A 17,508-nucleotide genomic window follows, 5' to 3' on the forward strand; every position below is an offset into this window, starting at 1 on the left:
GCATATTACATTGCACAGTGGTCCGAATTCACAATTTAGGAAGACAAAAATGTTTGTGGCTAAACCTTTTGTTTTAGAGCTATGATGTCTTCAGGACAAATAATCAGTATTGATTAGGCCATCTCAAGATGTAGATGGTATTAGAGTGGCTCTTATTGTTAGGGTGCTTCAAAAATTATTTTCTTATTGTGAGGAGATAGAATATTGCAGTCTTCAGCAACATTGTAGAGGAACTTACACCAAGCAACTTCTCCGAAGACGCCATAGTTGTATCTCCAGAGGTTTTTATTTTATAGCTATTTTAATTGAGCAACTTAGGGTGTTCCTAACAAAAACATTTTTTTTGCTCTAACTTTTTTATTTTTTATTTCTCATAAATGGTGCCTTCAGACAACTTGTAAAGCTTATCGAGATAAATTTTTTCATAATAGAAGAATTCAGATATCACTTTCAGAACCGTAAGTAATATTGAATAAAAAATAGGTCCTTTTAAAATATTTATATATAAAATTGGGGCAATTAAAAATAATTTCTTCTTCTTGCATTTCAAAGAGAATACTTTCAGGCATGTTTAGAGAAAAAATTGCCAAGGTGATATTTCGGAAAAAATTTAAATGGAATTTGAAAATTGTGATTTTAATACCGAAAATTCCTCATATAGATTCAAAATTTGTCGAATGGGCCACCCAAATTGTCACATTTTCGATGGAAGAACCAATTTTTTGGTAGTATGTGGCATTGCAAAACCAAATCAAGATGGGCACCTAAAAAAATTGTTTTTACCACAATATCATAGGTTAACATAACACTTTGAGGAAATTCGTTCAAAAAATATCGATCCGCGAATTTTACTAGAACACTAGCTCCACCTTATACACGGTCCCAACCATTAATTTACAAAAGGGTTATCCCTCAGGCGCAGGCACAATTTTTCACTAGTGGTCTATCCCCCGTATACTTGCGCATATCGTCGCTGTTGTCCTATCTTATGACAAGAGCCATTTAGCACATTTCGAGAAAAATGATTTTTAACGTTTGAGATTGAATATATTGAAACTTATAAATGGTAAAAACAATCCAAAGAAGACAATTGATGCATCTATCTACTCTGCATTAACATCTCAAATGTTACGAAGACCGGTTGACTATGTTGCGAGTTTTTACTATAAATGTAAACAAAAGTCGCACTCACACGTGCCATAGGTATGTATTGATGACAAAATTTGTATGGCGTGTCATAGTCGTGCATGGAAAATTTCCCATAGAAAAAAATCATTAATTTATTAACTTTTATTCATATCTTTGACTATATTTGGTCTATAAACAATCGATGAGGTACATTTTGAAGGAAATGGGCCAGGAAATCTAGAACAAATACTTATTTTTAGTTACAGTGCTACATTTTCGGTTTAAAGCTTCAACTGCATTTTTCTCAGAAATTGCGCATTTTTGTTTCAAAAATGATTATGCCATTGTGTTTTTCAGGTAGTTTTACACATAAAAATATCTTATACATCAAGATAACTAGAGCCAATGCACAGAAACAGTCATTTGAAGCAAAAATTTAAAAATTTCTCAGCACGTTTCTCACTATATCTCAGTAACCAAGCAGAATGTTAACATTCTGAAAACGCGACTTTGTAGAGATTTTTTAGACAAGTTATATGGCATATCTAACTAAGTTTACCCCAAAATGGCGTTTGTTATAATATAGCACAACATCGACGATATATCAGTGGCGCCATAATCTCAAATGCGACCACAGTTCCAACTAAAAATGACCGTTAAAGCGGGCGAAGAATTGTTTTCCAGTGTTATGTGTGTTAGTCTGTGAAAATATTGACATTTGAAGTTTTTAGCCCGCTTATTTTTAAAATGTTGCTACGGGCGACCTAATTAAATTTTAACGAACTAATCAACAATAAAATTGTCACAGATTGTTCGTAATTTTTTCCAATCCGTATTTTTGTAGATTTTTTAAACAATTGTCTATAAAAAATGGAATAAATCTTTTTAACATTTTTAACAACGTGCCGTCGAGAAAAAAGATGGTCCGCCATTTACATTATTCTAAATTAAATGTGAGGACGAGCATAGCGTATTTGGAAATCGATTACCTTGTACGCAGCTTAAAAAAATTATAAAAAAACACATTTTTTTCGCGGAACCCATCTGGATTTGGTTTTGCAATGCCATATACTACCAAAAAATGGATCTTCCATCGAAATTGCGATATCACCTAATTTGGGTGACCCAATCGAGAAATTTTGACTCTACATGAGGCATTTTTCAGTAGTAAAATCACAATTTTCAAACTTCATTTAAATTTTAATCAGAAATATCACCTTCGCAATTTTTTTTTTCTAAACATGCCTGAAAGTATTTTCTTTGAAATGCAAGAAGAAGAAATTATTTTTGTTTGCCCCAATTTTAGATATGAATATAGATATTTTAAAAGGACTTATTTTTTATACAATATTACTTATAACTTCGTTTCTGAAAGTGATATCTGAATTTTATGAAAAAATTTGTCTCCATAAGCTTTACTAGTTGTCTGAAGACACCGTTTATGAGAAATAAAAAATAAAAAAGTTAGAGCAAAAAAAACTGTTTATGTTAGGAACACCCTAAGTTGCTCAATTAAAATAGATATAGAATAAAACCCTTTGGAGATACACCTATCATGTCTTCGTCAAAGTTGCTTGGTGTAAGTTCCTCTTTTATGTTGCTGAAGACTGCAAGATTCTATCTCCTCACAATCAGAAAATAATTTTTGAAGCACCTTAACAATAAGAGCTACCCTAATACCATCTACATCTGGAGATGGCCTAATCAATACTGATTATTTGTCCTGAAGACATCATAGCTCTAAAACATAAGGTTTAGCCTCAAACATTTTTGTCTTACTAAATTGTGAATTCGGACCACTGTGCATTGTAACCGGGGGCATTTTTCCCTGGGTGACAGAAAAAACTTGCATTTAAGCATCTCAAAAAAATGTTTAATAATACTTGTATCAGGATGTTTTTAATGGAAAAATGAAACGGGAACTATTTTCTAACTAATATAACAATGAATTAGAGTAGCTGGTGCGGTGATCATAGTGTCGAATATTGAAATATAGCTATTTTTGCTTAAGTGGGGCGTATTAGACCAGTTTACCCTATTCTTAGATAGTGAAAGAAAAATGAACCTTTCCGATGGTATACTATATTATGCTGTCTTCAGGCATTGTAATTCTCACTCACTCATACTAGAGGAAGCTTACAGGATGTGCAACTTTTCCGATATAAGATGGATGGATTCTCCGTCTCCACAAATAGCGATCTGATTTTTTCTTTCTCACCGGAGAAGGTGAGAATATTTCAATTTCGTGGACATTAAAAAAGTGTCAAAATATATCCAAGAAAAAAGAACAAAGAAGAACGATAGACTTGTTTTTTCGTGTTTTAGAATAGAGCCAACAAAGCAGCGAGGATAAAAAGTACCTACCATGATAAACTCATAGTATTTATCCGGCGAAGGTGTGTGAGTGCCAATAACATTACGTGTGAAAATGTGAGTTTTTAGAGTCAAAGTTGCAAATTATCCGGACACATATACTCATATGAGTGACAAATGCAATGCCTGGTTGTTTTGTAAGAAATAGGTATTGCGCGGCTTTGAGACAAAAAGTGGCCATTTTCTGCAATTTTTTCTTGAAAAATATTTGCGAATGGTTCAACAACTTTTCCAAAGGCACATTCTAGTTCTAATAATAATTCAAAAGAACATTCAATTCCTCGTTCGTCCAACGCCATTTTGACCATACAATCGGTCGAAATATGGCGGTGTAAATTTTGCCCAAATTAGGTATTTTCACGCATGGTCTCTTAATGCGAAAAATGATCTTTCGAAATAACCGCAATGCCACATTAACCCTCAAATAGGCAAGGTGTCTCAGAGGCCCGGCTAGTTACAGTTCTCTAGTTTTAATGAACTTGTAATTTGATGTATGTTTGATAATGTTCGAGCGTTTTCGGGCTTTCAATTCTCTCACTGATAAAACTATAACTATAAGAAGCTTTTGATTTCATCGAGTCTTAGGAACGATTCTTCTTGAAGTCACAATTTTAGCTTGCCTTTTTGAGGGTTATATAAGAATCATGGGGGACACTTACTAATTTGGAAAAAAATAAAAAACTTCTCCATTTTTCGACCAATTTTGATTATTTAAATGAGGATGAACGCAAAATAAAATATTCTTTAGAATTATCATTGGAACAATGAAATGCATTTGGAAAATATTGAGCCATTTGCACATCGCTCATGACAAAATCGGAAAAAATGGCAATTTTCGTATTATTGTTCCAAAATTACAAAACATTATTTATTTTTTGGTTTTTGGCTTAAGTGTCAATACCTTATTTAATACTTTTTGGTGGTATACAATGGAGAAAACAAATCGAAAAAGCGAGACGAAATTAATTATGTTTAAAAAATCCACAGAGCACAGTGTTTTGAAACGTCGTTTTCGTGCTCAAAATTAATAGCGTCTAAACCGTTAACTTTAGACGTATAGTTTGTTCAGAGAAGTTATTGCTCTTATGATTGCGCATCTACAGGAGTATATCATTTAGTGATTGATTCACCTGTAAGTGATATACGAAATTTATTTTCTGAACTGCTTAAGATAGAGATTTTGTACCTTCGGCAAAGTTGTAGCAAATGTAACTACAAAATAAATGGCTGAAGACATGATATATCTATCTTTAACAGTTTGCAAGTTATGGAACATATTATATGGAAGACCTTAAAGTTTTTTCATTATAACTTGTTTAGATACTCTCCCACCTTCTTGGAAGCTTTCACAAAGTTGTTTGCGGTATCGAAACACATATTTTTGCCGAACATTGTTACTTCCTATCTGTTGCATTTAAAAAGATATTCTAAATTTTGCGATATTTTTGGGGTAACTTCCACCTTAAATAACCTGTTAAGGAACAAAAAGGAGCAAACAACATCATAACATTCTGAAAGTACTAGCTTTTTGCTTTCATAAAGAGGCCCGAGTGTTATGTTTAAAACAATTTGCCATCGCAGTGGTTTAAAATGAAATATTCAAGCGCACTGCGATAAGCAGCTTCATCTTTTCTTAGTAAATTGCATAAAACATATTCATTGATACTATACTATGTATAGAAAAAGAAAAAGGATATTTGACCACAATCAAGATCAAAGTACGAAACGTAGCCTATCGTGTGTTCGAGAAGTGTGTCAAGTGAAATTTAAGCAATTAGTGGATACTGGTAAGGTTGAAAATAATCCGGAAATCCCACCAGCAGGTTTGCAACAATTTAGTGCTATGGAGTTTATTATTGTACTTCGTGACATTTATAATGGAGCTTGATATACTTCACCTGTTCACAATGTGGATCCTGTCGTGACTGAAACGCGGGATGGCAAAAAATAAATAAAACGATTTTCAGAAGACGTCAAAGCTCATCTTGCGGAAGAAGAAAGCTCTGAAGGTGACGGAAAAAGGATTATTAAAAATAAATTTATTTATCTTTATAAAGAAAATATCAAATGTAAATATGTTTTTGGCGAACGTGTTCTATTCAATTTACCATGAAAAGATGAAGCTGCTTGTCGCAGTGCAATATTTCATTTTATACCACTGCAATGGCAAATTTTTTTGAACATAACACTTGGGGAGAATCGTGTCGACTAACAATCAAGCCACTATATGAAAGTAAAAAGCTAGTACTTTCAGAATGTTATGATGTTATTTGCTCCTTAACGAGTTATTTAAGCTGGAAGTTACCCCAAAAATATCGCAAAATTTGGAATATCTTTTTAAATTCAACAGATAGGAAATGACTATGTTCGGCAAAAATATGTGTTTCGATACCGCAAATAACTTTGTGGAAGATTCCAAGAAGGTGGGAGAATATCTAAAAAAGTTATAATGAAAAAACTAACTGTACTGGTTCTTCCATACAATATGTTCCATGTTGCAAACTGTTAAAACTAGATATATGGTGCCTTCAGCAATTTCTTTTGTAGTTATATTTTCTACAACTTTGCCGAAGACACAAAGTCTCTATCTTAATTAGTCCAGAAAATAAATTTCGTATATCACTTACAGGTGAATTAATCACTAAATGATATATTCCTGTAGATGTGCAATTATAAGGGCAACAACTTCTCCGAACAAACAATACTTCTAAAGTTAACGGTTTAGACGCTATTAATTTTGAGCACGATAACGACGTTTTAAAACACTGTGCAGAGGCAAGGTTTTGCCTCGGGGAGGAATTTTTTTTCGCGTAACTCACCATTTCGATCTGTTTTCCCAGTTGGATATCACCAAAAAGCCAGTAATAGAGCACGTTTATTTTTTCCAGAGCTGTCATCGAAAATCGTTTGAAAAATGGAAACGTGGCTATAAATGAATTAATATTTTGTGGGTAAATTATACTGGTCAAACGTGGGTTTGTGTTGCGTTTTACTAGACCTACAACTTATACTAGATCCCTTATTCATTCTTTTTATGTGACTCATTTTTTTGATAGAAAACTTTCTTAATTTTTCATTTTACTATTATTTCCATGCAAATTGGTATAGAATGAAAGGCAATCCTTTGCAACTAAAGCTGCTATATTAGTTTATTACTGATTAAGTTATTGTAAAACGTTAAATTTGAGAAGAAAAATAACCCTCAATAACATATACCAACTGAAAAAAGGTTTTTCCTAGAATTGCCACAGAAAAAAATTGCAAAATGTGCTGAACTCTGTCAAGTACGAAGCTATAATGAACCGTAATGCATACACTGCACTGTCCAGGAAACCCCGAAAAACCTGCTTCTCTAGCCGATCACTTGTTTCATTCGAGCGAAACACAACGTTTTTGCTGTCCATCAGTCAACACGTCATATTATTGGCAGTGCAAAAATACATAACCGACTCAACTCCACCTTGGCTAACCTTGAGAATTATTTTACGCTGCTTGAGTACATATTTTGCTTTTGTGAAGGATTTTCGGTTACGTTACGAAGTGAATGGCAACGTCCGGTCCGGAGAATGGGGGCATCATAAGGATGTCCAGATCTTTATTTACGCTGATCAGTGATTTATGTCGTTTTTATCGAACAAATCGTTGCTCGGCGTGGGCGAATTAGCGCAGCTTACAAAAACCCAAGTTATAGCGATAGGAAACAATTGCAGTAACTAATTGATTCGACTCATTTGCTCGACACAAACAATCGGAGTGCCATAAAAATGAACGTTGAAAATCTGAGACACCTTGGTTAGGTTTATCCAAAGGAAACAAATGAATATATAAATGATTAAACACACTAGTTGAATGGGATTCCCGCACAACTGTCCCTTGATCAGACAGCATCAATATAGCAATACAGGAAATTCCGGATTTTTCGCGCATTTTGCATTCAGTAGCAAAATAACACATGCGATCTAGATCCTATGGTTGGTAAAACCGACCGCTATAATATGGAGACCGTTGATATTGCGGTCATTAAGAATCTGGTACCTGTAAAAGGTACTGTCTATATAGTTTTTCGCTTGTCCAACAGTTCATTTGGACATTCGTTGATTGCTGTAAATATTCTAGCCCCAAACAAGGATTCTAGGCAAGTAAAGTAACTTTTGCAGCTTTATGACGTTTTAGAGAAATGATAATATTTAAGGAAAGCCCAATATTCATTTGATAGGTATTCTTAAAAGAATGGAAGTGATCTGGGGACATCGCGTTTTTATTCCAATTTATCAACCTGGTGAAGTGAAGTAGCGTATTGTAAAAGTATACCAATTGTGCCACGATTTTGAACATTACTGTGCACCTTATTTGCTCATCACTTTTTTAAACGGGTAGTCGTCTATTAGACAAGATTGAAGGATTTAATTACCGTGTAATATTGGTGCTTTTGTCTATACCTAACCGGATCCTGCCGGAGGAAAATTTTGTAACAAGTTCACCCGTTAGGATTGATTTTAATAACATGCCCTCTTCATTGTTTATCGAGGGAGGTATCGTTCGCGGATAATTTACTAATTTATTGCTAATTGCACTGTCGATAGGCGGTCTACCTTACAAGCCGGCGTTGATTGACACAGTGTGATTTATTAGAAGGCCAAGGTGTGAACGTGTTCTCCCTTAGGTGTAACTAGTGCATGCGAAAAGTAATCTATAATCGCTAGACGGTACTGGACTATAAACTACGATTTTGTGTTGAATGTTTATCAGGCGTTACTCTCAATAAAAACAAATTAACTTGTTTAGAAATGTACCCATAGATTCCATCCAGCATATTAATTCTATCTAACTGTTCAATTAGTTGGAGATTAGAACATCGGCTGCTATCTCTGTTCAACACATTTGCTCAAGTGTAGGACAAAATATTGGGTATTCGTTTCGAATTTTCGTTTCGCTGAAATATGAGTATTAGACATCTTTCACACTAGCTCTGTATCTTGCAATTTCGCCTCACCTGAATTGAATTTTACATGACACGAGCAGGTTCGTATTTGATCTAGCATTGAAATTCTTTGTATTATTTGCTGAAACATGCTTTTAGTCTTTTTATGGGTGCTCCTGGGATAGCGTGTAATTAAGTTAGAATTGGGATGATTACTTGAGATTGTTTCAACCAGGGCGTGGCATCTCAATTTTTTTTGTTAACGAAAATTGACTGTTTTGAACTCAGTTGGTTTGGCACATGTTTGCTTTTCTTATTATGGTTATGCAATTACTGAAAATCGACAACCTAATCCCCGCCTGGGGGGTCGAGTAGAATATACCATTCGACTCAGTTCGTCGATATCGGAAAATGTCTGTGTGTGTTTCTTTTTTTAGTTCGATTATAGAGGTTTTAACCTTAGGGTGATTTGCCTCTTCGGGTTAGAAACATCTCTTATGAAAAATTTCTAAACCTATGTGCGGGATCGGGACTCGAACCCAGGTGCGCTGTGTACAAGGAAATCGATTTACCAACTACGCTACGCTCACCCCCTGTGTTTCTTTAATTTCGTTTATATCGTAAGGTTTAAAAAACTTCAAAAGTGTACTTGTGTATTGGCACTGTGTGGGACTCACGACTCACGTTCGTGCCTAACCACTAAAAACTCTCCTTATATTTTCGCCCTTCTTTCCCACGGAACTAAAACAAGGTATTTCCTCGAGGGAAGGGGCCTCGTTGTGCTTTCGTCGCACCTATGTTCTATCTCGGAGCCTCATTTGGTTCATGAAATGGAGCGACCTTTGAGCTTCGATTTAACTCTCGACTCCTCTAATGCTTCTTGCCTCCATCTATTATGTCACCATTTTAGCTCTCGTCCCCGTGAGCCGCTTAGATGCTGATTCCATGAGCCATTTAGCTCCTGTTTCCGTGAGTCATTCGGTGAGCTCACCGCCGCCATTTAGCGCTCAGCTTTATCGAGATCTACTCTAATATTATCCGGCGGTGAACTACCCTACTAAGAGTTCGCTGGAAAGCGGAATTTCTCTCGATAGCGAAGTCTGTTTCGTGAGCCAAATAGCTCCCATTTTAGTTACGATATAGTCGGATAGTCCACGGCGGTGAATATACTCGGAATTCCCAGTGGTAGACCTAGCCTACTCAAGTGGCTAGCCAGTAGGTGCTGAGGTGTGTCCAGCGATTCTGGATGGAGCGTAGCTTCCGGTTCACTGGCGCCCCAACGACCAACTGCTAGCAATTCGACGTGATCTACTCGCTCTAATCCCCGGTGGTAGATCTAGCCTACTCACGATCTACCCCGTAGGATATCGAGGTCGGTTTGGCGATTTCGGTGAGTCCTGACGTCCGGTTCGCTGGCGTTGACCCGAATCTTGTGCTGCATCGTGTACTACTCAACTGGTCCCCGGCGGCGGCATTTCTCCCAAAACCCGATTTGTGGTTTCACGGCAGCTTTCTAGCCAATAGCGCTACTTTGTTGGTCCCATCGCCACTTTCTCTTCAGCTCAGAGAGTATACTCGTAACCACTCTGTTGACAGCGTCCCAGATATGCTCGTCGTAGCACATCTCTTCGACGATATTGTCAGCTGTCACAACAGGCCCCTTCGAACTTCTTCGAACCTAGGGCATTCGAAGATCACGTGCTCCAAGCAAAGAGGTGACGAAGCGTGTCCAAAGCGATGCGTGTACTTCTGGAAGCATCCGTCCCCGGACAAAAACTGCAGTAAATGGAAATTCATCTCTCCATGCTTTCTATGCACCTAAGACGACACATTTGGGATGAGTCGGTGGGTCCACCTTCCTTTCTCCGCGTTGTCCCACTCTTGCTACCACTTAGCCAACGAGTGTACTAGGACCAGTTTCCTTGCATTTCGTGCATTTCTCCGCTGGTAGCATTCCACATCTCAGCCAGAGTAATGCAGATAGGGATCCTGGCAGTCATGTTTACCTCCTCCGACGATATCATTCTGTACGCACTCGCGACTCGTACGGTCATCAGCCGGAATGTCCTGTTCAGTTTTTCACGGTTCCGCTTGGTTTTTCAGCGCACTATCCCAGGCAGGAGCCCCATATCGTAGTATCGATGACGAAACAGTAGATAGCAGACGTCTCGTACTGTTTCTCGGACCACCGACGTTTGGCATGATTCTCGCTATTGCGTTCGTTGCCTTTGCCGACTTTTCACAGGTGTAGTCGACGTGGTTGTTGAACCTCAACCGGTCGTCGATCATCATTCCCAATTGCTTCAGTGCACGCTTCGATGCAATCATGCGCCCTCCGATGTCAATCTGCTTCCCCTGAACCGCTTAACAGTTGCTGACCAATAACACCTCGGTCTTGCGGTGAGCTAGTTGCAGCTTGACACCGTTCATCCTGCTCTCGATCGCGTCTATTGTCTCCGTTACCGACACCTCCACTTCTTCAAGTGTCTCACCCATCACCGTTAGTGACACGTTGTCCGCGAAACCCATCATTTCCTGGGCAGCCGCAGTATTAAGACCCCATCGTTCCAAAGTGTAGTGCGAGTGGAGCCCTGATGAAAACCCGTTGTGACTCGTATTGACTTCTGCCCTTCGCTCGTCTTGTACAGCAACACGAAGTAGCTCTTCAGTATCTAGCGTAGATAGTCGGGAACCCTAATTCTATGCACCATTCTGCGCGCTCATCGTTAGTCACTTGCCGATCGTTCGTGTTTGCGCCTTCTTCGTCGTCGTACGGTATCCGTGGTCAGACAGTTGGATCGTGCTTCGGGATAAGACGCGGTCTATTGCGTGGTTCCAGTTTTCGCTGGCTTTTGGCGTCACAAGCCGTCACAATCCTTCTTGTTAGGTCAGCCGAATACATATTTTCGGTCGCACCGTTTGGCCGAGCGTGTTTATTATTTATTTTTTTACAATGGAGAAGACATTTACGTACTAGCCCAGCACACGTGCTATTAGTAGGTGCCAAGATACCACACGGGGTGTATTAGGGGCAAGTCGGGCTCGAATGGTGACGCTGCCATTAATACCGACTAAACTCCATTGGGCTCCGCCATCGTTCCCCCCAGGGACTACCTCTCGGTATTACTTGTGGGGGGATGGCTGTACTTGATGTACTCAATCACTCTCGCTCACGCGTTCATACGTCCTGTATAAGGCTTGGGTGCTCTCTCTATCGCACCTTGATTCACTCTCTAACACTCTACATGAGGCTGACTTTTGTGCTCACCTTTTTCGTTCCTTGCGAGGCTGACTTGTGTGCTCACCTTTTTCATTCCTTGCTAGGCTTACTCTTGTGCTGGCCTCTAACATACCATGTGAGGCTGACTTGGATGCTCACCCTATCACCTGGTTCACTCTTGATCGTACCACTCTATTATACCCCTGTCGCTCCCCCTGGCATCCCATGTGGGACATTTTTCTTAGGCACCACTTCTGACATACCATGTGAGGCTGACTTGTGTGCTCAGCTTTTTCATTCCTTGCTAGGCTTACTTCTGTGGTGTCAGCCGGTGGGTCCACCTACCTTTCGAGGAGTTATCCCACTCACGCTGCCATCTGGCGACCGAGGTCACCCTGGTGCGCTCGCGGGCTCCTCTATTTCCACGTAGCTCGAAGCACTCCTCATCTTCCCGGATGCCCAGCCCGACTGGCATCATGCTCGCTATCACGCAGGATGCATCGTGTGATACCGTGCGGTAGGCAGATATCACTCTGAGGCACATCACGCGGTAGGTGCTCTCCAGTTTCTGTAGGTAACTGGTTACCCTCAGTGCTCTTGACCATGACGGGCCGCCGTACCTGAGAATAGATACGTGTTGATCGCGTGTTCTGCGGTTAGTTCTACCTCAGGGATTGACTCCCCGTAGACCTCCACCACGATCATGACCCCAGGAGGGAACTTCAGTCTCAGAACCCCGTCATAAATGAGGTTCCATAGCACCGGGCCTAGGATCGAGCCCTGCGGGACTCCGGCGGTAATCGGAACCCTTTTCTGACCGGCATCGGTCTCGTATAGCAGTATGCGGGTGTAACGAGAGCGCGATGGCATCCCAGCTTGCGCTGTTGAATGCGTTTTTCACGTCAAATGTCACTATCGCACAGTATCGAATGCCTCGCCTTTTTCGTTGGATCGCTATCTCGGCAGCCTTTATCACTGAGTTGAGAGCGTCCACTGTGGACTTACCCTTCCGAAAGCCAAACTGGTTGCTTTACAGGCCGTCCGTACTTTCTGCGTACGGGGTTAGCCTGTTGAGGATGATCCTCTCAAGCAATTTGCCAGTCGTGTCGATCAGACAGATTGGTCTATACGCCGATGGGTCGCCTGGCAGCTTCCCGGGCTTCGGCAACAGCACCAATTTCTGCCTTTTCTATGTATCGAGGAAACGGCACTCCTCAAGGCATCTCTGCATAGCTAGCCTGAACATGTTCGGGTTCGCTATGATCGCTGCCTTGAGAGCGCTGTTTGGAACTCCATCCGGCCCTGGAGCTTTGTTCATTGCTAGGGAATTAGCCACTGCGAGTAGTTCTTCATTCGTCACCGGAGCCACCATTTCGGCCGTGCCCGCACTGTCTCGTATTGCATGTGGCCAGGGGCTTGTGGCTCGAGACGGGAAGAGTACTTGGATAATCGTCGCCAACCGGTCCGGAGACCGTTCTGGGGGTGAAGAGCCCCCTTTGGTCTTGGCCATCACAATCCTGTAGGCGTCACCCCACGGATTCGCGTTGGCACTCTCACACAGGTTGTCGAAACACGCTCTCATGCTGCTTTTAATGGCCTTGTTAAGGGCCAATTTCGCAGCTCGAAACACTTCACGGCGGTTATCTCTTGCATCCTCGGTGCGGGCTCTTTGCATCCTACGCCTAGCTCTGAGGCAGGCTGATCGTAGAGCTGCAATTTCTGCACTCCACCAGTATACCAGGCATCTGCCGTTTCTTGGCAGGGTTTTTCTCGGCATAGTGGCATCGCACGCGCGTGATAGAACGGCTACCAGCGCATCCCCGCTTAGACTGTCTGTGTTGGCCTCCAGTCCCAGGGCCGCGGTGAAAGCTTCGCTGTCGAAGTGATTGGACTTCCACCCGCGTACCTGACAGGGATCTCCCGCCCTCGGATGCTGCACACCATAGTTGATCCTAAAGCGGATTGCTAAATGATCGCTATGCATGTAGCCTTCGTCTATCCTCCATTCCATGCCTGGAACCAGACTCGGGCTGGCAAATGTTACATCAATCCATGCCTCCACCCCGCTTCTATGGAATGTGCTAGCGGAGCCATTGTTAGCTAGCACAGTATCGAGTTTCGCAAGCGCCTCCATTAGCGCTTGGCCTCTGCTATTTGTACAGCGGCTGCCCCACTCTACTGCCCAAGCGTTAAAGTCTCCCGCTATAACTACCGGTTTCCGGCCCACTAGGTCTGATGAGAGCCTGTCGATCATCTAGTTGAACTGTTCTATGGGCCACCTTGGTGGAGCGTTGCAGCTACAATAGAACACACCATTGATCTTGGCAATCGCCACACCCTCGGCGGAGGAGTGTATTACCTCTTGAACCGGGAACCGTCCCGTTGTACAGATTGCCACCATCCCAGGCCCGTCCGACACCCAATTGCCGTTGCCGGCAGGGATGTTGTACGGGTCTGATAGGAGGGCGACATTTGTCCTCGACTCCGAGACCGACTGCCACAGCAGCTGTTGGGATGCTGCACAATGGTTAAGATTTAGCAGTGTAACGTTCACGGCTTCTTCTTATTTGCCTCACCGAAGGGACACATAGCATGATTACGGGCTTGCTTCTTAGCGGTGCAGATAAGGCATTTATGCGCCTTTGTGCAGCCCCGCTCCTTATGCCCCTCCTCGCCGCAGCGACGACATAGTTTGCTCCTGTCCGTGCCCTTACATTCGTAAGATTTATGGCCGGACTCAAAGCACCGATAGCACCTATTCACTGAGGGCGGCTACTTGGGTGCCGGAGGGTAGGCTACTTGAGTGCGAGAGAGTCCCCCTCTCAAGCGCATAGATGCCCGCTCGATTGTTACGTCGCATTGCTCCTTGACGGATGCGACGACATCGTCTGCGGTCGTGAACTCGTCCAGTTGTTTACACTGGATAGTCATTTCCGCCCCTAACGACCTCACTTGGGCGCCTTCACCCAGGATCAAGTGTGTGTAGGTATGTATGTGTGTGTCATTTAAACTCACGCACATTTTCTCAGAGGTGGCTGAACCGATTTACACAAACTTATTTTCAAATGAAAGATATAACGCTCCCATAAGCTGCTGTTGATTTTTTCGTTCCGAAGTTACGGGTGAAGAGTGCGGTCACACAGTAAATTCCTAAATAAACTGGTACCACCATGATGTCTGAATGATGCAATACATATTAAAATGAGTGAGGCATTACTTGGATTTGTAGGTCTAGATAACGTATGACCAATCAAAGTAGCTTTGACCACATTGGCCACCTATGACTTCTTGCTGCCCTCGGGGAACTCGCCAAATTTCTAAACTAATGTCACACCTATTTCCAAGAGAATTCTTGATCAATGTTACATACTTGATCTCAAATGAAAGATACAGTAATCCCATAAAATTCGAGACTCAGCCAATAGAGCGGAGATGTTTATTTACGGGTTTCAATATCCGCTATTCGACCTGTTAATTTTTTGCTTAGATTTCTTGTTACCACTACCATAGGTAATACTGGTATTGACGGCTTATCGTCCAAATTGACCCTCCAAATAGCAAGCGAAAAATGTGACTTCAAGAAGCATCGCTCCTAAAACCCAATGAAATCAAAAATCCATTTTTTTGTCGTTTTATCAGTGAGAGAATCGTAAGCCTGAAAACGATCGATCATTTGTATTTCAAATTACAAGTTCATTAAAACTAGAGAACTGCAACGAGCCGGGCCTCAGAGACCCCTTGCCTTTTTGAGGGTTAAACACACAAAAAATGATTTTACTTTCTTTTTGGTTCTATTAATTCTATTTACATTTGTTCAGTGCGTATCAGTATCTAAAAGAATTTTCCTTTTTTACAATGCGCTGAACTATAGACAGAATCCGTTACTTTATATTTTATGTTCTACATTCTACTGGCAATGAATGGTATTCCAATAGCCGCCATTGATGTGACATTCTAATGGTCACCATTGTCGCCGTTGAAAAGCCGACTCACAATCTAAAACTGTATTTACTCTACCTGAGGCAAACATACACAACGTCACCCATTTGTCAACAGCTGCGATCGATTGGTTTACAAGCAAATTGCTTAATTAGTATTTTCCTATCGTTAAGGCTACCAGCACGAACGATCCCCATCGATTATGGCTATTGAAAATCGCTCGCGGATTGCCACTTTATTTCGCTTCATGCAAAATGAGTGCCGCAACGTTTCCCGGTTAGTGTGGAATATAGATTACATCGCATAACCGGCTGTATGGTAAATTGCGATTCCACCGCGGACCAGGTACGAGGACGGCGGTAAGGATTTCGCGTGCGTCCATTACGATATCAGGGCTAAATAATCGAAGTGATTGTTGCATACTTACTTCCACAAAATACGCCAAAAACATCCGAAATTACTGCCGTTAGGTACTTCAGCTGAATATGAAATAGTCATTTCGGTGCTGTTGGAATGTTGCTATGGCACCTCGTTTCCTTGGTTGGTGCTCGATAAGTCTGCCGATGATCCTTGCGTTGATCGACTGGATCGAACAATTGCACTTCACCGCCAACTTATTAATAGACACAGCCACTACGACGTCAATGTGACGTTATTGCTGTCACGCGTACCTGCTGCTTCTTCTGCTACGTATATGTATGCTGCTTGGAAGCAGCGCGGAACGATGCTTGGTTCAGATTTCAAATGGCTTTGATTATTTATTTTTAGCTGACTTGAAGAAATTTCACTTTAACACAAAACGAACACTTGTTGTTGGCGTCGTCGGTTTGGCATGATGGCATGACACTGCTGTTCGGAGGTGGTTTTTTTCATCGTGGAATGCCTTTCGTAGATGTTGCTGTCGCCGCCGGCGGCGGTACTCTCGCCGGTGTAAGGCTCGGGGTTTCTTCGCTGTTTTGGGCAAATGGTAACTTCATATTTTTACACTTTTTTTCCTTACAGCGATATTTAACTTTTTATGTTCACTGTATTTTACTGCGCCGTTTTTTCTTCTTCTCCAGATTATGATGGATGATCACATTCACCTTATTATGTTGAACGTGCCTTTGATTGATTCTTTTTCACTGTTAGGAACACGTAATTATTTTCGACTATTTCGCATTCACTATTTTTCAATATATGCACTAATTCACATGATTATCGAGATTATTGTAGAAACCATAAAGGGACCTGAAAATATAACAAAAATAGGACGAATTATTCGACTGCACTAGAGTCATTGTGTAATCTTTAACAATCTAATTGCAAACAATGTTGTATATTTTAACAAAATCTTTGGATTTCATCGAAATCAAAATATTTTAATTTTTGAGGAGGAAACTTGACTTTTCGCCTTTCTCGTATAGAAAGGATATGCAATCACTATAAAAATCGGCAACCCAACCCCAGCCCGGAGATCAGTAATTGTCAATCTCTTCGCTTTATACAAAAAGATGGTCAGTAATGTCAGCGATAGAGACAGATGCAACAGAATGGAATTGCATTTGGACTTTCTCTTAGAGACGAATCAAGCTAACGCTGAATTTACGCTAGCTCCAAAAACCAAGCTAGCGTCAATCCGGCGCTAGCATAATCCGACTCTAAGTTAGTGTTGGATTCGGATGAGACGAAGCGGAAACTCAATTTCATAAAGAATTTAGTAATAGGTTACGTGCCCTTCACGCGTAAAAGTAGTTTTACCCAATGATAAATAGATTTCCACCTGATTTTTTTTTCTTTAGGGAGAATTATAGCATTTTTTCGAGAGCTGTCCTACTGGAGCTGTAAAGCTAGGTTCTCGGAAGAGCTCCCTGTAAGAATCACTCACTAAAATTGCAAACGAGACGGGAAATGTCACCCACCAAAACACTGCTTAAGGTCAATAGCA

The 17,508-nt window shown here is 41.0% G+C and overlaps 1 protein-coding gene across 1 annotated transcript in view; it reads right to left on the reverse strand.

The window, feature by feature from the left end:
• LOC131689767 (bestrophin-4) overlaps nt 1-16,811 on the reverse strand; it is a 42,218-nt gene extending 25,407 nt beyond the window's left edge. The window contains exon 1 of the mRNA XM_058975061.1: nt 16,009-16,811. Within this exon, the coding sequence (XP_058831044.1) occupies nt 16,009-16,079 (71 nt within the window). The 5' untranslated portion in view covers nt 16,080-16,811. The remainder of the gene's footprint in view (nt 1-16,008) is intronic.
• Nucleotides 16,812-17,508: the final 697 nt, after the last annotated feature.

Source organism: Topomyia yanbarensis, chromosome 3 (assembly GCF_030247195.1).
Source record: "Topomyia yanbarensis strain Yona2022 chromosome 3, ASM3024719v1, whole genome shotgun sequence".
NCBI classification, from domain to species: Eukaryota; Metazoa; Arthropoda; class Insecta; order Diptera; family Culicidae; genus Topomyia; species Topomyia yanbarensis.